Consider the following 22,834-nt stretch of genomic DNA (forward strand, 5'->3'; position numbering starts at 1 on the left):
GGGGCAAGCAGACCTGTGGCCAGACTAGTAGGTTTTAAATTATCTGAATCTGTGGGGGGTGTGTGTGTGTGTGTGTGTGTGTGTGTATGTAAACTTATGTTTCCATATACAACTACAGATGTTCCCCAGGCACACAAACACCATGCAAATCTGAGCACAAAGTGGGCGGAGCGCCGAGGTAGCTGTGCCTGGCTTGTCATGTTGTTTGGTGGGTGGGATGCCTTCTCGGGCAGGTGCAGGACTTGCCCATCAGCTGCCCGGAAGTGATTCACTCTGGTCCTCGACATCTCCCAGCACGGCTCTCAATCGGCCTCGGTGACTAACCCAAGGGGAGGAGGGTGTGTAGTGACCTGCTTTGGCAGGAAATGACAGTGCATAGCTGCAGCCAGCACCTTATCCCAGGGTGCTGGTGCAAGTTTCTGGGCTGGCCAGACATACAGATATTTCTAGACCGTGCAGGGCCCTTGGCCACAAGCTTCCCGCCATCTGCCTATATCCCACAGCACTGGCCGTGGCTCCTCCTGCCTCCTCCCGTGACCTGACCTGGGTTCTGTGTTTCCACAGGGCTGCACCTTCCTCCTTCTCCCTGGCCACAACCTGCCTGTCACAGTTGAGCACCTGTTTTCCTGAAGGTGATTTCCAGAAGCAGGTAAGGACCCCAGGGGAAGGACGTCTGGTAGAGTGGCCATAGAACGGCGTTGAGGAGAGGGCCTTGGGTACTGGCTCTAGGGCTGACCGTGAAGCTAGCACATCTTATATCCTTTCTTCATCGTCCCTGATAATGCTCATTGCTTCAGCTGTGTGGGTTCTTAACAGTGAGCGTTGTGGTTCTGCTGATGTCTTTTAGGCTGTTAAGATGTGTAAGGTCTGAATTAATATTTTATATAAGCTCTGTGAGTCACACAGTTATATGGCAACTGTATTTTCATGCAATGTAAACATTGTACAGATGAAAATGTACATTTTAAAACATGAACATCTAAAATATATCACATTTTTTTTTAAATGGACAAAAGTCAAGTGCTGGGACCCATGGGGGAGAGGTGGCTTGTGTACCTATAGGCGCCCCCTGTTGTCTGGCCAAGCCTGAGGTCAGGCAGCATTTACAAGCAGGTGGTAGACCACCCTGGGTATAAACGTATATTCCAATTTACATAAGTGTGGGTGTTAAACAGCATTAGCTTTAAGTTTATAAATAAAAAGGAGTGCAGGTGGCTGTGTTTGTATTTGGGCGCCCCCCCCCAGCCCCCTGCCTGTCAAAGGGAGGCCAGCTTTCAAAGTCATTTATCAGAATGGGTCTGACTTCTGCATGTCCTGCTCACTGGGTCTTTCCTGCTCTACCTCCCAATTCTTCCAAAGTGAGATCAGCTGTTTCCAAGCTGGAGCTCATGTGCATAGAGATTAGGTCCCTCTAATCTCTGGGCAGGAACGTGGTATCTTACGGACGACCTCGATGCCTCCCAGAGAATGTGGTGCGGCCTCCCAGGCCACGAGCCACATTTGTCACTTTGTAAGCACCCTTCCCAGTGGTTGGGAACCCCTTCCTGACTGTCTTTTACCTACCAACCTTCCTTCAACAGAGATGCAGGCTCAGAACCAACAGAAGTGTGTGGAAGGTGTGTGTGTGGGGGTGAATGCATCTGTGTGTCTGCAGTGAATGTATGGAACTCAGTTTCTCTGAAGTGCATTTGTCCCAATGAGGTGTGATTTTCTGGAACCACGCCCACTTCCGCGTAAGCCGTGGATATCTGTGACACAGCATCCACTTAGCCACAAGCCTCTCCCCTCGCCTTTCATTTGCATAGTTGATAGTTGCCTGTTTCTTTCCATTTTCTATGTTTTGGCTCATGTATGCCTTTCCCTGTTTAGCTTCCAGAATGTTATATCTAAAGAGAGGGAGCAGGTCTGTCTCTGACTTGGGCAGTTAACACTGAGGGATTTTCTTAGGATTTAGGATGGAAGCTCCACCATCTTAGGCGGTGGTGTGTTTGTGGGGTCGCCAGGAGACCATAAGTGAGAAGCAGCATTACCTTACCTTCAGCTCTCACAGCTGAGGACTGAATGAATAATTATTGTGTCCAAATTCTTTGCAGTTTGGACTTAGGTAATTTAAACACATTTTAGTGGAGACCAGTTCTTGATCCCTACAGGGAAGAATAAGAATTCTCAAGTGAAGTTAATCTAATGTGTGTCAAAACTGTGATGAAAACTTAACCACATGTTCGCTTGGATAGGCACCAAACTCAAACACACTGTAATACACTTGCAGCATTACCAGTGACTGAAAGGTCGTTGTTGTTTGGGTTGATTGTGATTCTCTTCAGTTATTTCCTTCACATTGGCACCCTTGATGCAGCTTCTGTTTCGGACGGAATTATGTAAACAGGTCCCAGTGTTCTCGTCCATCAGGATTGGAGTGTGGAGGGCAGGAACACGTGTTCACACCGCAGTCGGCCCTGACCCATTCCTGGGTGTTCTCTCTGTCAGGCAGCAGGGTGGAGTCAGCTCAAACTAGAGCTCGAAGAATCCTAGAAGACCAGAAGTTTTAGGAAGGGCAGGAGTCCTCCCAAGGCAAGCAGGAACAGTTTAAGAACTGGCCTCTGCCAGGGAAGTGTGAACAGGGAGTGACCTGGCCCCAAAGACCCATCCAGGCACCAACGACACCCCAGGCCCACGGCTGGGTGTGTGAGGCCCCCTGGTAATCACAGTGTGAGTGTGGTGGGTCCCCAGGGATAGTGGAGCTACAGTGCAACAGAACCGGTCTGTACGTGACGCCAAGGGTAGGATTGTTGGGAGGAGCAAAGTTCTGTGAAATAGACCCCGTGTAAAATGATTGAGACGGGCACCCACACACACTCCTGTGGGTTCTGAGCCCTCATACTCCTGTTGGAGGAAGCTTGGCTGGTCAGGAAAGGACAGTGAGGAAGGGGCTCTCAACCTCTCTGAAGCCAGCGTCCGAGGTCCTGGGACGCCCAGCAAAACCAGAGACATATCCTTGCCTGGGTAGAGCTGGCCCCTAAATGGGGGGATAGAGCTTGCCCTGGGACCCAGGACTGGGGGTGGTTTGTGACAGTAGGACCACTATGAAGCCTTGAACCAGAAGGGCCTTTGGGGGGCTTGTGTTGGGGGCCGAGGGGGTGGGGGGTGAGGGGGCAGTAGCACGGAGGTAGGGGAGCGGGTGGGTGTGGCCCTGGGGCTCTGGTTCTTTTGTGTGTGGCGACACCTAGTGGCCAGTCCGTTGACTTCCACAAGGAGAGGGCCAACTGACCATTAGCCCTTGGACACAGGACAGAATCAGAAGACTTTTACCCCTGGAAGCCCTAATTCCGAATTTGAAGTCTTCATGGAGCATTTCAGATGACCTCGGAGAACACGACAGCCGAAGGCACACAAAATACTCAGGAATGAGAGTCTTTGGAAAAGCTAAATTTGGTTATGGAGACTGGATTAGGGACTTGTGTTTGACCGTAAGTGATGTGGAGATGGTAGGGGGTGGAAGCCCAGACCCCACAGGCTGTCTGGGTTCTCTCTTCAGCCAACTGGGCCAGGGCTGAAGGAAGACGGGGCAAGCGAAGCAGCCCCGGCCCCGGCCCTCCAGCAGGTGCAGGAAGACAGTGAGTGAGCACCCTGGCAGGTGCTCTAGGAAGCGGACGAGGGACTTCCCTGGTGGTCCAGTGGTTAAGATTCCATGCTCCCAATGCAGGGGGCACGGGTTCAGTCCCTGGTCGGGGAACTAAGATCTGCATGCCGCATGGTGTGGCCTAAAAAAAAAAACAAAAGAAGAAGAAACTGGGATGTGATGGGACCACGTGCCCAAGAGGGCCTGGGTGGGGCGCATGACCTACCACGGTCATGCAGTCAGGAAAGGCTCCCCAGGAAGGCATCTAAGCGAGTGGAAAAGAAGCCAGTTCCAGCCTGGGGACCCCAGTGCAAAGGCTGCTGGGGAGGAGCTTCTTGGCAGGTCCTAGAAACAAACTGGGGGCCAGCGAGACAGAGGGGAGGAGTGGGAGCGAGAGGCAGGGCCGGTCATGTGGGGTCCTGGCAAGGGCGTGAAGTGTATCTTGGGGTAGGTTGGAGTGGGGAGAAATGTCATCCATTCTGGCTTTTAAAAAGATCATTCCAGTTAGGTAGCCTCATCCACCAGAGGGCAGATGGCAGAAGCAAGAAGAACTACAATCCTGCAGCGTGTGGAACAAAAACCACGTTCACAGAAAGGCAGACAAGATGAAAAGGCAGAGGACTATGTACCAGATGAAGGAACAAGATAAAACCCCAGAAAAACAACTGAACGAAGTGGAGATAGGCAACCTTCCAGAAAAAGAATTCAGAATAATGTTAGTGAAGATGATCCAGGACCTCGGAAAAAGAATGGAGGCAAAGATCGAGAAGATGCAAGAAATGTTTAACAAAGACCTAGAAGAATTAAAGAAGAAACAAACAGAAATGAACAATACAATAACTGAAAAGAAAACTACACTAGAAGGAATCAATAGCAGAAGAATGGGTAAGTGACCTGGAAGACAGAATGCTAGAATTCACTGCTGCGGAACAGAATAAAGAAAAAAGAATGAAAAGAGGGCTTCCCTGGTGGTGCAGTGGTTGAGAGTCCGTCTGCCGATGCAATGGACACGGGTTCGTGCCCCGGTCTGGGAGGATCCCACATGCCGCAGAGCGGCTGGGCCCGTGAGCCGTGGCCGCTGAGCCTGCGCGTTTGAAGCCTGTGCTCCGCAACGGGAGAGGCCACAACAGTGAGAGGCCCGCGTACCACAAAAAAAAAAAAAAAAAAAGAATGAAAAGAAATGAAGACAGCCTAAGAGACCTCTGGGACAAATTAAACGCAACAACATTCACATTATAGGGGTCCCAGAAGGAGAAGAGAGAGAGAAAGGACCAGAGAAAATATTTCAAGAGATTATAGTCAAAAACTTCCCTAACGTGGGAAAGGAAATAGCCACCCAAGTCCAGGAAGTGCAATGAGTCCCATACAGGATAAACCCAAGGAGAAACACGCTGAGACACATAGTAATCAAATTGGCAAAAATTAAACACAAAGAAAAATTATTGAAAGCAGCAAGGGAAAAACGACAAATAACATACAAGGGAACTCCCAAAAGGTTAACAGCTGACTTCTCAGCAGAAACTCTACAAGCCAGAAGGGAGTGCCATGATATACTTAAAGTGATGAAAGGGAAGAACCTACAACCAAGATTACTGTACCTGGCAAGGATCTCATTCAGTTTCGATGGAGAAATCAAAAGCTTTACAGACAAGCAAAAGCTAAGAGAATTCAGCACCACCAAACCAGCTCTACAGCAAATGCTAAAGGAACTTCTCTAAGTGGGAAACACAAGAGAAGAAAAGGACCTACAAAAACAAACCCAAAACAATTAAGACAATGGTCATAGGAACATACATACCAATAATTACCTTAAACGTGAATGGATTAAATGCTCCAACCAAAAGACAAGGAGCAAATCAGACTCGCTGAATGGATACAAAAACAAGACCCAGGGCTTCCCTGGTGGCGCAGTGGTTGGGGGTCCGCCTGCCGATGCAGGGGACGCGGGTTTGTGCCCTGGTCCGGGAGGATCCCACATGCCATGGAGTGGCTGGGCCCGTGAGCCATGGCCGCTGAGCCTGCGCGTCCAGAGCCTGTGCTCCGCAGCAGGAGAGGCCACAGCAGTGAGAGGCCTGCGTACCGCAAAAACAACAACAACAACAACAACAACAAAAAAACACAAGACTCATATATATGCTGCCTACCAGAGACCCACTTCAGACCTAGGGACACATACAGACTGAAAGTGAGGGGTTGGAAAAAGATATTCCATGCAAATAGAAATCAAAATAAAGCTGGAGTAGCAATACTCATATCAGATAAAATAGACTTTAAAATAAAGAAGCTTACAAGAGACAAGGAAGGACACTACATAATGATCAAGGGATCAATCCAAGAAGAAGATATAACAATTATAAATATATATGCACCCAACATAGGAGCACCTCAATACATAAGGCAACTGCTAACAGCTATAAAAGAGGAAATCAACAGTAACACAATAATAGTGGGGGACTTTAACACCTCACTTACACCAATGGACAGATCATCCAAAATGAAAATAAATAAGGAAACAGAAGCTTTAAATGACACAATAGACGAGATAGATTTAATTGATATTTATAGGACATTCCATCCCAAAACAGCAGATGACACTTTCTTCTCAAGTGCGCACAGAACATTCTCCAGGATAGGTCACATCTTGGGTCACAGATCAAGCCACAGTAAATTTAAGAAAATTGAAATCATATCAAGCATCTTTTCTGACCACAACGCTATGGGATTAGACATGAATTACAGGGGAAAAAAGTGTAAAAATCACAAACACATGGAGGCTAAACAATACGTTACTAAATAACCAAGAGATCACTGAAGAAATCAAAGAGGAAATTAAAAAATACCTAGAGACAAGTGACAGTGAAAACATGACGATCCAAAACCGATGGGATGCAGCAAAAGCAGTTCTAAAAGGGAAGTTTATAGCTATACAAGCCTACCTCAAGAAACAAGAAAACTCTCAAATGAACAATCTAACCTTACACCTAAAGGAACTACAGAAAGAAGAACAAACAAAACCCAAAGTTAGCAGAAGGAAAGAAATCATAAAGATCAGAGCAGAAATAAATGAAATAGAAACAAAGAAAACAATAACAGAGATCAATAAAACTAAAAGCTGGTTCTTTGAGAAGATAAACAAAATTGACAAACCATTAGCCAGACTCATCAAGAAAAAGAGGGGGCTTCCCTGGCGGCGCAGTGGTTAAGAATCTGCTTGCCAGTGCAGGGGATGCAGGTCCGTGCCCTGGTCTGGGAAGATCCCACATGCCGCGGAGCAACTAAGCCCGTGCGCCACAACTACTGAGTCTGCGCTCTAGAGCCCACGAGTCACAAATACTGAGCCTGCGTGCCACAACTACTGAAGCCCAGGCACCTAGAGCCCGTGCTCCGCAACAAGAGAAGCCACCGCAATGAGAAGCCCACACACCACAGCAAAGAGTAGTCCCCACTCGCCGCAACTAGAGAAAGCCTGCATGCAGCAACGAAGACCCAACATAGCCAAAAATAAATAAATAAAATAGATTTATAAAAAAGAAAAAGAGGGAGAGGACTCAAATCAATAAAATTAGAAATGAAAAAGGAGAAGTTACAACAGACACCGCAGAAATACAAAGCATCCTAAGAGACTACTACAGGCAACTCTATGCCAATAAATTGGACAACCTGGAAGAAATGGAAAAATTCTTAGAAAGGTATAACCGTTCAAGACTGAACCAGGAAGAAACAGAAAATATGAACAGACCAATCACAAGTAATGAAATTGAAACTGTGATTAAAAATCTTCCAACAAACTGTGATTAAAAATCTTCCAACAAACAAAGCCATGACCAGATGGCTTCACAGGTGAATTCTGTCAAACATTTAGAGAAGAGCTAACACCCATCCTTCTCAAACTCTTCCAAAAAATTGCAGAGGATGGAACACTCCCAAACTCATTCTATGAGGCCACCATTACCCTGTTACCAAAACCAGACAAAGATACTACAAAAAAAGAAAATTACAGACCAGTATCGCTGATGAATATAAATGCAAAAATCCTCAACAAAATACTAGCAAACAGAATCCAACAACACATTAAAAGGATCATACACCATGATCAAGTGGGATTTATCCCAGGGATGCAAGGATTCTTCAATATACACAAATCAATCAATGTGATACACCATATTAACAAATTGAGAAAGCAAAAACCATATGGTCATTTCAATAGATGCAGAAAAAGCTTTTGACAAAATTCAACACCGATTTATGATAAAAACTCTCCAGAAAGTAGGCATATAGGGAACCTACCTCAACATAATAAAGGCCATATATGACAAACCCAGAGCAAACATCGTTCTGAATGGTGAAAAACTGAAAGCATTTCCTCTAAGATCAGGAGCAAGACAATGATGCCACTCTCACCACTCTTATTCAACATAGTTTTGGAAGTCCTAGCTGTGGCAATCAGAGAAGAAAAAGAAATAAAAGGAATACAAATTGGAAAAGAAGAAGTAAAACTGTCACTGTTTGCAGATGACATGATACTATACATAGAGAATCCTTAAAATGCCACCAGAAAACTACTAGAGCTAATCAATGAATTTGGTAAAGTTGCAGGATACAAAATTAATGCACAGAAATCTCTTGCATTCCTATGCACTAATGATGAAAAATCTGAAAGAGAAATTAAGGAAACACTCCCATTTACCATTGCAACAAAAAGAATAAAATACCTAGGAATAAACCTACCTAGGGAGACAAAAGACCTGTATGCAGAAAACTATAAGACACTGATGAAAGAAATTAAAGATGATACCAATAGATGGAGAGATATACCATGTTCTTGGATTGGAAGAATCAATATTGTGAAAATGACTCTACTACCCAAAGCAATCTACAGATTCAGTGCAATCCCTATCAAACTACCAATAGCATTTTTTACAGAACTAGAACAAAAAATCTTAAAATTTGAATGGAGACACAAAAGACCCCGAATAGCCAAAGCAGTCTTGAGGGAAAAAAACGGAGCTGGAGGAATCAGACTCCCTGACTTCAGACTATACTACGAAGCTACAGTAATCAAGACATTATGGTACTGGCACAAAAACAGAAATATAGATCAATGGAACAAGATAGAAAGCCCAGAGATAAACCCACGCACCTATGGTCAACTAATCTATGACAAAGGAGGCAAGGATATATATACAATGGAGAAAAGACAGTCACTTCAATAAGTGGTGCTGGGAAAACTGGACAGCTACATGTAAAAGAATGAAATTAGAACACTCCCTAACCCATACACAAAAATAAACTCAAAATGGGTTCGTGACCTAAATGTAAGACCAGACACGATAAAACTCTTAGAGGAAAACATAAGAAGAACACTCTTTGACATAAATCACAGCAAGATCTTTTTTGATCCACCTCCTAGAGTAATGGAAATAAAAACAAAGATAAACACATGGGACCTAACGAAACTTCAAAGCTTTTGCACAGCAAAGGAAACCATAAACAAGATGAAAAAACAACCCTCAGAATGGGAGAAAATATTTGCAAACGAATCAACGGACAAAGGATTAATCTCCAAAATATATAAACAGCTAATGCAGTCAATATTAAAGAAACAACCCAATCCAAAAATGGGCAGAAGACCTAAATAGACATTTCTCCAAAGAAGACATACAGATGGCCAAGAAGCACACGAAAAGCTGCTCAACATCACTAATTATTAGAGAAATGCAAATCAAAACTACAATGAGTTATCACCTCACACCAGTTGGAATGGGCATCATCAGAAAATCTACAAACAACAAATGCTGGAGAGGGTGTGGAGAAAAGGGAACCCTGTTTCACCGTTGGTGGGAATGTAAATTGATACAGCCACTATGGAGAACAGTATGGAGTTTCCTTAAAAAAGTAAAAATAGAATTACCATATGATCCAGCAATCCCACTACTGGGCATATACCCAGAGAAAACCGTAATTCAAAAAGACACATGCACCCCAATGTTCACTGCAGCACTATTTACAATAGCCAGGACATGGAAGCAACCTAAATGCCCATCCACAGGCGAATCGATAAAGAAGTTGTGGTGGGCTTCCGTGGTGGCGCAGTGGTTGAGGGTCTGCCTGCCGATGCAGGGGACATGGGTTTGTGCCCCGGTCCGGGAAGATACCACATGCCGTGGAGCAGCTAGGCCCGTGAGCCATGGCTGCTGAGCCTGCATGTCCGGAGCCTGTGCTCTGCAACGGGAGAGGCCACAACAGTGAGAGGCCTGCGTACAGCAAAAAAAAAAAAAAAAAAAAATAAGAAGTTGTGGTACACATATACAATGGAATATTACTCAGCCATAAAAAGGAACGAAATTGAGTCATTTGTTGAGACGTGGATGGATCTAGAGACTGTCATACAGAGTGAAGTAAGTCAGAAAGAGAAAAACAAATATCGTATACTAACGCATGTATGTGGAACCTAGAAAAATGGTACAGATGAACCAGTTTACAGGGCAGAAGTTGAGACACAGATGTAGAGAACAAACGTATGGACACCAAGGGGGGAAAGCCACAGCGGGGTGGGGATGGTGGTGTGCTGAATTGGGTGGTTGGGATGGACAGGTATATACTGATGTGTATAAAATTGATGACTAATAAGAACCTGCTGTATAAAAAAATAAATAAAACAAAAAAATTAAAAAAAACCAACACACACAACTTATAAAAAAAATAAATAAATAAAAATTAAAAAAATAAAAAGATCATTCCGGCTACTTGCGCTGGGTGGTGGAGTGGAAGGAAGTGAGAAGGGTTGGACAGGAGGAGGAGTGATCCCCCAGAACCGAGCCTCCCCACTCAGCTGTGCTGGGAACTGAGGGCTGTCCGCTCCGCTCTTGCACCTGGCCCCAGGGGACGGCTGGCTGCCTCTCACCAGAGGTCATTCTGCAGGCAGCTCACTCCTCCTTCCTGGTTACCAGTGTTAATTAGACCCTTTTCTGAACCAGGAGGAGGTGACAGGATAGCAGACAGTAGAAGAGGGAGCCTGGGCTTTGGTGGTGGAAAGGAAGGCCCTGTAAGTAGACGGCACTGCATTGAGTGCACAGCTGCATTGCTACGCAATACACATTTTGCCCTATTGTTCAGGCTTTTAGGGCCGGAGCCCCTGTTAGCTTCTGGGGACTGAGCGGTTGACAGGAGCCTCCAGGGAGGCTGCTGCCCAGGGCTCTGGCGCCTTTCTGAGTTTGTCCTTCACCTGGGAGAGCCTGCTGGTCCAAGGCTTGCTGGCCCCTGAGGGATGGACGGTGTGAGGAGTGTCCTTGGCCCGCAAGCCCGGCTCCCTTGGTCCTCCGAGCGCAGCTCCTTGGCACCAGGGCTGCCAGGGCTCCACCCCCACCAGCTGCTGCGTTATTTCTGACTCATCCAGGAGTTACAAGTGTGTAACCCAAACCCCTCCACGCCCGGCTTCCTCCCCCCCAGCTCCTCCTGGAGGGAGGAAACCCTGGGACTTCTCTCCTGGGACCTTTCTGCAGGTCGGGTCCCTGCTGCACCTGGACGCAGCTGCCGCGTGCAGGAGCCACCCTGTGACAGGTGGGTGGGCTTGTGAGGGTGGCGGCAGCGAGCCCGGGCAGGTGTGTGTGCCCGCAGCCCCAGGCTCGCCGTCCCCATCGAGGGACTCCTTGGAGCCCAGTCCAGGAGGCAGCCTCTTGAACTCGTCAGGGACTTTTGCAGAGGGAGCTGTCTTGGCTTCTCCAGCTACAGGCCCCAGCCGGCTGCCTCTGATCACGTCACTTTGCTCCTCATGGAAGTTGCTGGCTTTGAAAGACGGGGACACTTTGGGTTTCATGCAGCACATCTCCTGGGCTCATAGCAGGAGTCTTGCTGAGGGGTGGCTGGAAGGTAGAGCTGGCAAGAAGTCTGGGTCAGCTCAGCCACCTGGGCCTGACAGCTCCACACACAGAGGGGGCTGGCCACCGGTGCCTGCTCCGGGGAGATCCCTGCTCAGTCTGGCTGTCAGGCCAGCAGGCGTGAGGGAGGAACGGGCAGCTCGCCACCTGCTCTGGGCTCTCAGAAACGAGCCCCTGATGCAACATGGGCGGCCTGACAACTCGTGCCGGTGTGCGGGTATGTCTCGTCCTGACACCGCCCCACCCCATGCTTCTCCTCGCTCTGCAGGAGTCCCCAGAGCTGGCCAGGGCATGAACCGCGAGGGGGCCCCCGGGAAGAGTCCGGAGGAGATGTACGTTCAGCAGAAGGTCCGAGTGCTGCTCATGCTGAGGAAGATGGGCTCCAACGTGAGTGCCTTCGGGGCATCAAGCAGCAGGCCTCCCAGGGAGGGTGCCTGATGCCGACGGGCAGAGGGGCTGTAACCACCTTCTGTAGCAGCTGTGGTCTGGGGATGGGGATGCCAGGCCTCTGGCTTGGCTGTGGCTAATTCAGGCTCCCGGGCACAGGCACCAGCATGTCCAGTTCGGCATGGTACTCCCTGTGCCATGTTTGGGCCAAGTGGGTGAGGGTCCTAAAGGCCCTGACCTTCCTTTCCTCCCCTCTCCCGGGAGTCTTCTCTTCCGGTGGTGACCGGCGGGCAGGACAGCCACCGAGAGGGCAGCAGGTGTGCAGTGGCCCTTCTCAACAGGAGAGGGAGGGGCTCCCCAAGCAGGGCCTGCCCTACGCTGGAATCCCCATCCCCGATCTGATCCCGGTGCCAAGGCCTGGGGATGGACCAAGTTTCAGGGGTGGGAGCAGAGGGGAGAGGGTGCTCACCCTGGAACTAGAAGGTCAGTTCTCAACAACAGAGGCCCAGGGAGCGGGTGCGGGCCACCCTTCACCCAGCCCTCTCGCCCCTGCAGCTGACGGCCAGCGAGGAGGAGTTCCTGCGCACCTACGCGGGGGTGGTCAGCAGCCAGCTCAGCCAGCTGCCCCAGCACTCCATCGACCAGGGTGAGTCCATTGACCAGGGTGAGTTGAGGGCCCACGTGGCCAGCGAGAGCAAGTTGTGGTTCCTTTAGAAAGCATAGCTCCAGCCCTTCCAGATGGGTGGTCCACGAGAGAGAGATTTCGGGGCGGCAGCTCCCTCACCCACAGAGCTGAGCCCCAGCTGGCGGCAGCGTCTAGACGTGGAGCCTGCAGAGCCTGCAGAGCCTCCAGGCCGGTCCCTTCTCCTTCCCCAGCTGGGAGCCAAGGACCCAATCAGGTAATGGGGGGGATCCCTTTCTAGGCCTGGGGGAGGAAGAGGAAGAAATGGAGGTGTCTGGGGGCCCCATAGCTGCAGAGGCTCTGGTGGTTGCATTTCTTCAGCCTTTGCCTGCCCCTGCCCCCCGCCCCCGAGTACCCTGTTCATGGACAAGGAAACCACCCTTGTGTGCAGGGGCCTGCTCTAGGTGCGGGCTGCACGGTGGCTGCTGTGTTCCTGGCTGTGCCCAGGAAGGTGGCCCCAGTGGTCCTGGAGGTCTCCGTGTGCCCAAGGGAGTTACTTCTCTTTTGAGTACCCTCAGCCAGTTGTAATAATGGTAGTGGGTAACACTGAGTGTTTATTGTCTAGCAGGCTCGAGCTGCCAGCTGTATTACTTCTACTTAGCAGGCAAGGAAACGGGGGTTCTGAAGCAATAAGCCACTGCAGCCAGTTCCTGGGGGGCCCAGGATGCAAACCTGCAGCCCGATTGCAGAGCTGGGTTTGTCTCTGTCTGTCCTGGAGCTGCAGGAAGCTGCTGGGCACTTAATGGGCTCTCCCTTTCTGGAAGCCTTATCCTGACCCTGTAGCCCAGGACCCTGACCACCAATTTCCAATCGCTTGGAATTCTTGGCTGTTGAATCGTGCAGCCGGTGACCTGTCTGGTGTGAGCAGGCTCCCAGGAGCAGAGTGCTGATGGGCGTGTTTGCTGATCCCTGAGGCCGGGGAGGTGAGCAGACCTGGCACACAGGACTGCTTTTCCTGAGGCTGCCCTTGTTCTCCTGGATGTCACACGCAGGGCTCTGCCCTGGCGCAGGACCCGGTTCCCGAGCTCTGACGCTGGGTGTGACCCAGCCTGTGCGCCCAAGTCAGCAGAAATGTACAGGGTGTTCCCGTGGCCCCAGCAGCTTCCGGGGACAGCCTCTCGCCCGGGCCACCCTCGTGCCGCAGCCTGTCTGCGCCAGCTGTGCTGTCAGCCACCGCTGGGGAGGAGATAAGCGGTGTGGAGTCTGCCCCCCGCCCCCCCCCCGCCCCGTCCTGGGATATTTCTTCTGGGAGAGGTCTTTTCTCCTCCAGGGCTGATCTGGGTTTTAGCGTGGGTCCCTCTCCCCTGCTCCCCAACCGCATTCACTTGAAACTCTCAGGCTTCTGAGTCCCTGGGGCATCACCTTTTCTCCCAGCCTGGTCTTGGGTCACTGGGTTAACCTGAATTTGAGCTGCAGGGGTAAGAATACCTCTAAGTAGAAAGCTGTTAATGGGAAAAAAATCAAAAGAAGCTATAGAACTGTCAGTATAGAAAACACCACCACATACACTCCCCACCCCCCGCCCATATTCACACACGCACGAATGTATGTGTATAGAGCAAAAGAAGCTGAAAGAATATTTACCAGGTGGTTTAGAGAAAATTTTGATGGAGGGTGGAACCACATAAGGGACTTTGACTTTCCAAGTCACACATTTTTTTGTAAAACTAATTTTTTTTAATATTGCACATACATTTCTTTTACAATAAGGGAAGTTTTTTTTTAGATTCTGAACGGCTTTTTTGGTTTCCTATTTTTCTTTTTTTTTTAATTGAAGTATAGTTGATTTACAATGTTGTGTTAATTTCTACTGTACAGCAAAGTGATTTAGTTTTACACATACATACATTCTTTTTTAAAATATTCTTTTCCATTATGGTTTCTCATAGGATATTGAATATAGTTCTCTGTGCTGTACTGTAGGACCTTGTTGTTTAAAGGGGACGTTTTAAAAAGTGTTTTTAAGAGAACTCTTCTTGTCTTGCTCAGCTAAACCAACAACCGAAAATAAAAATGAGCTCTGCTGAGTTATTTAAGGCAGTCACGGTGACCTCACCTGGCCTGAAACTGCTGAGCAGCCAGGAGTGAGCCGTGGGCCTGTGGGTGTGATTTCGTGGCCCTGGAATCCGGGCCCTCCTGGGTGTGGGGCGTCCACAGACAGACAGGCTGGCCTTGGGTACTTCTCTCCGGGAAGCAGGCTCCTGGGAGTGAACCTGGAGCTGGGTGAGAATCTCTGGGGAGATGGTTCTCTGCTGCTGGGCTGCCCTTCAGTCTGCCCCTCGCCCCACAGTCACCTCCAGCGACAAGCCTCACAGGCTTACTGTATTTTCTTTGTGCCAACAAAACAGCAAGCAGTCCAGTCTCTCCCACTATGGAGGTTCAAGCCTGAGAGCAGGACCCTACATTTCTGCCCACACCATGGGGCCAAATGGGGCTTTGATAAAATTCTAGCCTGCCCACCTTCCCCGTTGTCAGAGCCGACCTCAGCTGATGCCACAGGGCATGTTGCTGTCAGAGTCTCAGGTGCCACCCAGGTGGCAAGAACCCTGGATCATTGCTTCCAGTGCTCAGGACCCCAGCATGAAAGGCCCAGAAAGGCCTAGGAGCATTCGGGGTGATGGGCGGGACCGTCCCGTAGAAGCCTGGTGTGAGCACCTCCTGCCACTAGGCGGCACTGTCTCTCAGCAAATGCCTGTGCGCTGCTCCGCCGGCTCACGCAGCTCTGACCTATGCTGTTCCAGCTGCCCTCAGTAGGGGGCCTGAGGCCGCCCCACCAATGGGTCAGCGCTTGGCCATCCATCCCGGAGTCCTGCCCACCACCTTGGACCCGCACATGCTTCCCCTCTGGGGCTGGAGGGGTCTGGTACCGGGAGCACTGCTTGCCCTCCCCAGACCCAGGTAGGAGAGCAGCAAGCTGGGCATCCCTCAGCCCACGCCTCCCGGCCGCCCCCCATCCCATACTTCCCTCCGTGAACACGTGTTCAGTGTCTGCTGGGTCCAGGTAGGTGCTGGAGACCCTGGTGCACGGGCCTGCACCATAGCGCCTCACCAAATGGTTCCAGGAGAGGGCCCCAGAGGCCCCCCAGTACTGCACTGGACAGCGGGTAGACCTGCCTGGGCTGTGCTGTTCCAAGACCACCCTCGAAAGCCTCCTTCTGGAAGCCCTCCTTTCCCTCCCTTGTCTTCCATGAGACCCCCCTCTATCTCCCCCCTCCCCCATTTTCTGCTTCTCTCTGCTCACTGCCTCCCAACCCCCGCCCCCCCAGTGCCTCCTTTCCCCTCACCATGGTCATGCTGGTGTTCTCCATATTTTGTCCTCTCCTCTCAGTGTCACACGCTCTCCCTGGGAGGTCACATCACTCCCGTGACTCCCAACAGAGCTCTGGTCGATGCCTTCCAAATACACCCCCTCAGCCCAGACCTCCTGCTGACCCCCAGCTTGATGCGCGCTCTCTACTGGCCGTCTGGCCGCACACGCCCCACATTCAGCACGTTCAGGGTCGTAACCTCTCCCCGCCCCGGGGTCTGTGCTCCCGCCTGTATTCTCTGTCGTGAGGATGTGCCACCCCATGAATCCAGTGTCCTGGGGACCAGCCACTGACTCCTGTCTTCCCCAGGTACCTAGGAGGTTACCAGGTCCTCTTGATTCTCCCGCCTTAATGCTCCTCACATCTGCTTTGTCTTCTCCATCTTGGTTTGAACCCGCATTTTCGTCTGAGCCCGTGTTAATTCTTGTCTCGATCACCACAAACAGCCCCTAACTGGCACCTTGACTTCTCGTCTTGCCCTCTCCGTGCACTTTCTACCCTGTACCCAGAGTGAGTATCGAAGGCTACATCAGCGGGTCTCTTCCCGACTTAAAATCTTTCAGTGGCTCTCTACTGCCTTGAGGATAAAATCCAAACCCCTTAGCGTGATGAGCAGGACCCCTGCCCACCCGACACCAGGACCTCATGCTCCACAAACAGCCACAGTGAATGGCTTTCAGCTCCCGTCTCAGGCCTCGTGCGTTCACGCCTTTCTGTCCCTGCATTTGCCTCTCGGCTGCCAGGAGCCCAGCCCTGAGCCCACCCCCTCCCCTGCCTCCCACGGGCAGGGCCAGGCCCTCCTGTGATCCCCACCGCACACGTGTACCTTGGCCCTGCTACTCCCCACACTGTCTCCTGGTCCATCTCTTGACCAACTCTGAGCCCCTTGTGGCTTCCCTCTTTGTATTTGTGGGGCTGGGCCCCCCAGAGCGCCAGCATGTTCTTGGGTGAATGAATGGACCAGGCTCTGGGTCTGGGAGCCCATAGTCCCCCGAAAAGGCAGGAACATGGAGCGCTTGTCTCCTGGTCCCCAGGGTGGCCAAGCAGACCCGACATCCTCGCTGGACTGACTTTGAACCAAAGGCAATCATTGCTTCTCTGGGAAGGTCGCCTTGCTGAGAAGCCCCAGCTGTAGGCTCGGGGGCGGAGAGCAGTAGCTTCCAAAGCAGGCTCAACAGAATGCTGAGTTCGTGCCTTTCTTATTGTCAGTGCTGTTCTCTCCATAACATATGTCGATCGTTTTTCCTGGCTATGAAAGAATGCATAGTCATTGTGGAAAGTCATTGGGAAAGACAAACAGCAGAAAAGCTTAGAGGATTGATTCCTACCGTGTAGCTAGAATCACTATTCCCTTGCATTAATTTCCCAGCAGACTTTTTAAAAAAATATGCATGTATTTTCATTACAGAGTTGAGACCATATACAGTGTAAACGTTGTAATATCCATTGTAACATCCATGTTTTCACTTATGATAATTTTACCATGTCCTCAAACGATTTTCAAGAAAACATTTTAGCAGTCGCGTGATATGCAGCCATGTGGCTGTGCTATCATTTTTTGACCGATCCTTTACCTTTTTTTTTTTGTGGCTGCGCCGGGTCTTAGTTGCGGCACGTGGGATCTTTAGCTGCGGTGCATGAACTCTTAGTTGCGGCATGCACGTGGGATCTAGTTCCCCGACCAGGGATCGAACCCGGGCCCCCTGCATTGGGAGTGAGGAGTCTTACCCACTGGGCCGCCAGGGAAGCTCCCTGATCCTTTACCAGGCGACATTTGTTTTTCATTTTTGCTATTAATTATAATTAATTTAATTTATCGAGCTCCTCCTGTGTGCCAGGTTCCATGTCAGGTAGCATTAAAGTTATCCCAGAGAATCCTCAGGACAGCCCTGTGAGGCAGTCACTGTCACAGGCCCACTTTCACGATGAGAAAACAGGCCCTGAGGGGTTGAGTAAGATGCTCAAGGTCATAGAACGGGTCATGTGGGTCCAGGGTGTGGTAAACAAAGCCCGTCTAGGAGTGGCTTACAGGCCATGTGCATTTTTAAGCAGAACAGTGTTTTACCAGAGGAGCAGGTGTGCTGTAGGGAGTTAGCATGGTATTTCAGGAGGGCATGAGAAAATTGGAAGGATTTCCTGCTGCCTTCTTTTTCTGGGCCTTTCACCTCCAGGTGCCTTTGAACGTGCTGGTTCTGTTTGAGCTCCAGGTCTCTCTCTGCCCCAGCACCACACTGGGGACGGATGCGGCGAGTGCCAGTTCCAGGCCCCTGGTACACTTGGCAAAGGCCTCCTTGTGGCCAGTCGCCTGCAGAACTACCATCCTCGAGTCATGCTTCGTATAGACCTTTGTCCAGCTGTCCTGGGGCTGGAGGGACCCTGTCTTGATGTGGCCCATTTTGTTAAGGAAGCCCTCGTCCTTTCTCTTCCCCTCTTTCTGGCCCTGGAGCTGCGGTGCTGGCACGCTGGCTCCCCAGGCCTGTTCCAGCCTCTGTCTGATCACACTCTTTCTCGAAGAGACTTTCCAGGGAAGGTCCCCAGCCTGAGCCAGCTGGGCGGTCCCAGGGCTCTTCCGGCTTTCCCCTGCGGAAGCCAAGGCTGCAGGCTCAGGGTCCGCTGCCAGCAAGCCTAAAATAGGTCATTTGGTCTCAGGGTTACACTGAGAACCTTGTTAAAATAGCTGTGGTCATGGGCAACCCAGCAGGGAGCCAGCGGCCCAAGGAGAGGGCCCACCCAGTGCACGGCTCTTCCAGGGACCAAGCAAGCTCACCCCTCTGCTCATCACCCCAGTTGACCCTCTCAGCGGCCCTCGAGTGGGGTGCTGGCACAATCTCTGTTTTACAGCCAGCATTCTTCCTGGAATCCCTTCCCACACCATCTGGCCTCTGCTCTTTCCCTTCCTCTGCCGCCCCCTCTGCCCTTCCAGGGTCGGCCCGCTTTCCTCCTCTGGCTCCTGGACTGCCTGCGGATCTTTCCTTCCCTGTAGCGGTTATCACATCAGGTCAGGAGCCCCGAGGGGCCAGGGTCCGTGCTGTGCTCGCAGTCTCACATTTCCCCGTGGTCCAGCTCTGGCACAGAGTGGGGTCTGTCAGATCCCTGTGTAGACCGAGGCTCCCCCTCTGTGCAGACCAGCTGCCGGGGTCCCGGGACCCCCATCTGCTCACGTGCGGCTCTGAGGCTTCTCTCCCAGAGGCTCCAGGTGACAACCGACTCTGGACTGAAATTACTGTCAGGCCCTGGGAGAATTCCAGTCAGTGGGATGGGAAGCTAATCTTTTTAAACTTTAATCAACACTTTCATGAGAATTACCTGTAACCTAATAATAATAAAATTGAACCCAAAAATCTCATATACATTGAATCCGACTGAAAAATCAACCAGAAGGACTTGGTACGTGATAACTTGTGTCACGGAGAAAGAAAAAAAAAATACCCCGTGTTGAGGGGGACAAATTGGGAGATTGGGATATACACTACTGGTACCATATATACCACTATGTATACACTATTGATACCATGTATTAAATAGGTAACTAATGAGAACCTACTGTACAGCACAGAGAACTCTACTCAAGACTCTTCGGTGACCTAAATGGGAAGGAATTCCAAAAAAGAGGGGAGATATGTATACGTAGGGCTGATTCACTTTGCTGTACAGCAGAAACTGACACAGCATTGTAAAGCAACTATACTCCAATAAAAATTAATTGAAATAAATAACCCCAAGAAAGGGAAAGAGCTGAAGAAAAGAGCTGGTCGCTCAGTTCGGCCTCTGGTTCCGGCTGGTGAAGGGCTGCCTTGACCCTCCTTCACCAGCGTGATGGGTGCTATTGTGTAGAGCTGAGAGCAGGGGCCTCCAAGCCCTTGTGCACCTCTGCTCCCACCTCCTGACACCCAGAAGAGGCAGACCTCTGTCCCGGAGAAGAGCATCAAGGCCAGTTGGGCCAGCGATGGCACCGTCCCATTCACAGTAGCCCACTGATCTGGGTGCCAGGCGACCGCCCCCGGCCTCGAGCTGCCAGCCCAGCAGGGCAGATGGAAACACGGGCAAACACGTAAAGAATTTTGGGTGCAGATCACAGGATGACTGACCCTGAGGGAAGGGAACCCCCCTAGAAAGCCCCAGAGGTAGGATGTGTGTGCTGGGCTCAGTGGGGTATGGGGGGGTGAGGTGGGTTTGGGGCACGTGGGACTAGAGCAGAGCAGGTGTACTAGAATCCTGAGGGGTAACCCCACAAGATGCTGTCTGTGATGCTTTATGCTGCGGACATTATCCAGGTCAGTCAGATGGGCAGGATACGTGTGTTTTGCAGGTGAGGAAACGGAGGTGGATGTGCAGGGACTTGCCCAGTATCGCACGGGTAGGCAGGGGTCAGACCCAGGCCCAGGTACCGTGATCCACCAAGGGAGCCCAAGACTGGGGAGGCCCTCGTTGGTCTGTCAGGAGGTCCAGGACCTCTGCCAGGAGCCGCCTCACACCGGGGCCCAGTAGGTGCCACCAAGCCTGGAGCCTGCCTTGGCTGCTGAGACCTTGGTGGATCCGGCGTGCTGTCCCCATGGCGACCAGTGTCGTGCTGTCTCTGGGAAAAAGCCATCCTCTAGGAGCTTTGGGTGGCAGAGCTGAGCTGTATAGCACCCCTGGGCTCCTAGGCCACGGCTGCTAAAAGCAGCACATGCCGCCAAGCAGGTTTGGGCTTGTCTGGAGGGAGACCTAGTCCAGGATGGTGCCCGAGTTTCACCCCCGTGGAGATGTTTGCCCTTGTAGGGGTGTCTGGGACCTGTTTTTCTGGGAGCCTCGCTGCCTGGCTCGTCTCCCCAGAGCCAGTAGCTGAGCCGTGCAGTTTTCGGTTGGTGGGTAGCCGAGTAGCAGATGCTGGTTGGTATGCACAGCAAGAAAGTGAGCTCAGGGGGCAAAGAGGAAGCACCAAAGCCAAAGATCATGTGGTCAGACAAGGCGCAGACGTCGGGAATGGGAATCATTCCCTGGACGCTTTGGTGCGTGTGGCTGTGTTTCCTCTCCAGCCAGTCAGCCGTGTGCGTGGAGGATACGGAGTTTTCCAGGCCCCAGTCATTTGCCCTCATTGGGAGGGTGTTAGGCCCATTAGGAGGTCAGGAGGCTGAGATGCCCGAGCCCAGAATGGAGTAGTTGTGCTCAGCTCCGGCCAGGGATGGGCGTGAGGCTTTCAGAGAGGCTGGGGGGCTGCAGCCCTTGCAGGAGCCCATGACCCTGCATCGGGTGACGTGGGTGTCCCCACTTGTGGCTGGTGCTGGTGCTGGGAGTCCCCGCCTTTTCTCTGGTGACATCTGTACCGGGCTGTGTCCTGAACTGTGGGGCACTGGGGCTGGAAGGCTTTGGAAGCTGGCCCAGGCTTTTGTTACCTTGTGTTGGTTTCCTGGGGAGGGTCTACTCTCAGGGCTGTGGCCTCTCTCCAGCCACGTATGAGCATCCACTCCTCCCGGCTGGACTCTGCAGGAGCTGGAAGAGCTCTCTGCAGCCTGTCCCCCCGCAGCCAGGCGCTTTGCTGGGCTGTAGGCTGGACCAGCACAGTTAGCACATCCCTGCTGCCCTAGGAGGCCTCATCCCTTCCTTCCGCTGCCTGGTCTCTCTCTCCACAGGGTCCCTCCTGGAGAGGGAGTGGTGGTGGTGTCTGGAGCAGTCCTCGTCCGCCCTGGAGCCAGGCCCAGCTCCATGTGAGCTCCAGGGTCTGTGCCTTTCCTGGAAAAGGGCAAAGGGCTCCACTAGGATGTCTCCGGCCAGGTCTGAGAAATAGAGGCCGGGTGTACCCTTACTCCGTCCATCACCTTAGGGCTGCAGCCATCTCCCTGTTCCTCTTTCCTGTTTTTTCTCATTCCTGGGCCTTTCTCCAAACCACACTGCTCCCTGCCCGCTGTGCCCCAGCACCCTGTAGTGAGCTGGCTTCCCGATGGCAGCATGCTGGTTCCCTTCGGTGAGCGGGACGTGGGCTGAGGGTGGTGCTGGTGTGTGGAGCCTGGGCTGGGCTTGTGATTCTGCTGGTGTGAATTCATCCTGAGCTTGCAAACAGACCAGTGACCCCATTGTCTGTCTCCCGCCCCCAGCTAGGGGCCAGCCTCCCTTTTCTAAGCTCCTGAATATTTGTCATTTTTCTCTCCCCAGTCACTTGGCTGGACTCCATTAAAGGGGCAGAGCTGGCACGGACCGTGGGGTGGGATGACCCCCTCGGTGCCCTGCCCTGGTTCAGAGAGCTGTGCCCTCGCCAGCGCCTTGGCCCTGCTCCCCGTGGCAGGGGAGCCATGGGACTAGGGGGGCACCTGGCAGAACAGTAGGCGGGGGCAGGGGGTGGGCGTCTGGGCTCCTCCCAGGTTGGTCTTCTGGATTCCATGTTGAATTTTCTCCAAGATACCCCAGGTCTGCTCTGGTGTTGCTTTATAAATCCTGGGTCTTGGTTCCATTCTAATGGGAGCAGATGGATTACTGCAGTCTCTGCCAGGAGGCCTGAGCAGCCTCAGTGCTCAGGGTAACTGGAGCAGGACCATTACTTCCTTTTCCTAATAGAAAACGACAAAACATGTAGTGTAGCATGGTCTTTGGAGTCTGCGTCGGGTCCTCCCTCTGCCTCTGATTCACTGAGTTGCTTCATCTCTCTGAGCTTCAGGCTCCTCACCTGTAACGATTCATCCTGTATCACTATGTTAGATGCTGTGGTCAGTGAGGGCCTGGGGAGGTGATTTTACACAGACTGGCATGAAGTGCGAGAGCTAGACTTGGGGGGAAGAGCATTGAGGCAAAGGAAACCGCAGGTGCAAAGGTCCTGGGTTGCAAGTTCCTGTGCCTGAAGGACAGCCAGGAGCCCATGTGGCTGGAGCGGAGTGGGGGGTGGGAGGAGGCATATAAAAAGGGGTGAAAAGACAGTGAGAGGCCAGATCATGGTGGGTCTTGAAGCCACGGTGTAGAGTTTGGAGTTTCCCTTGAGTATGATGAGAAA

General features: G+C 51.5%; 1 protein-coding gene across 8 annotated transcripts in view; it reads left to right on the top strand.

Annotated features, from left to right (window-relative positions):
• CTNNBIP1 (catenin beta interacting protein 1) overlaps window positions 1-22,834 on the top strand; it is a 53,241-nt gene that overhangs the window by 22,762 nt on the left and 7,645 nt on the right. For 3 of the 8 annotated variants that reach the window (XM_089901774.1, XM_089901783.1, XM_089901780.1), the window contains exons 2-4: window positions 565-649; window positions 11,765-11,883; window positions 12,439-12,529. In XM_089901774.1, coding sequence (XP_089757900.1) covers window positions 11,788-11,883; window positions 12,439-12,529 — 187 coding nt within the window. In that variant the 5' untranslated portion in view covers window positions 565-649; window positions 11,765-11,787. Of the gene's footprint in view, window positions 1-6; window positions 650-3,171; window positions 11,884-12,438; window positions 12,548-22,834 lie in introns of those variants that run through there. The other 5 variants (XM_089901756.1, XM_089901764.1, XM_089901769.1 and 2 more) reach the window with 5 other exon arrangements.

This window comes from Delphinapterus leucas, chromosome 1 (assembly GCF_059928025.1).
Source record: "Delphinapterus leucas isolate spDelLeu-1000000601 "Yukka" chromosome 1, BTC_Dleu_Yukka2, whole genome shotgun sequence".
Taxonomy (NCBI): domain Eukaryota; kingdom Metazoa; phylum Chordata; class Mammalia; order Artiodactyla; family Monodontidae; genus Delphinapterus; species Delphinapterus leucas.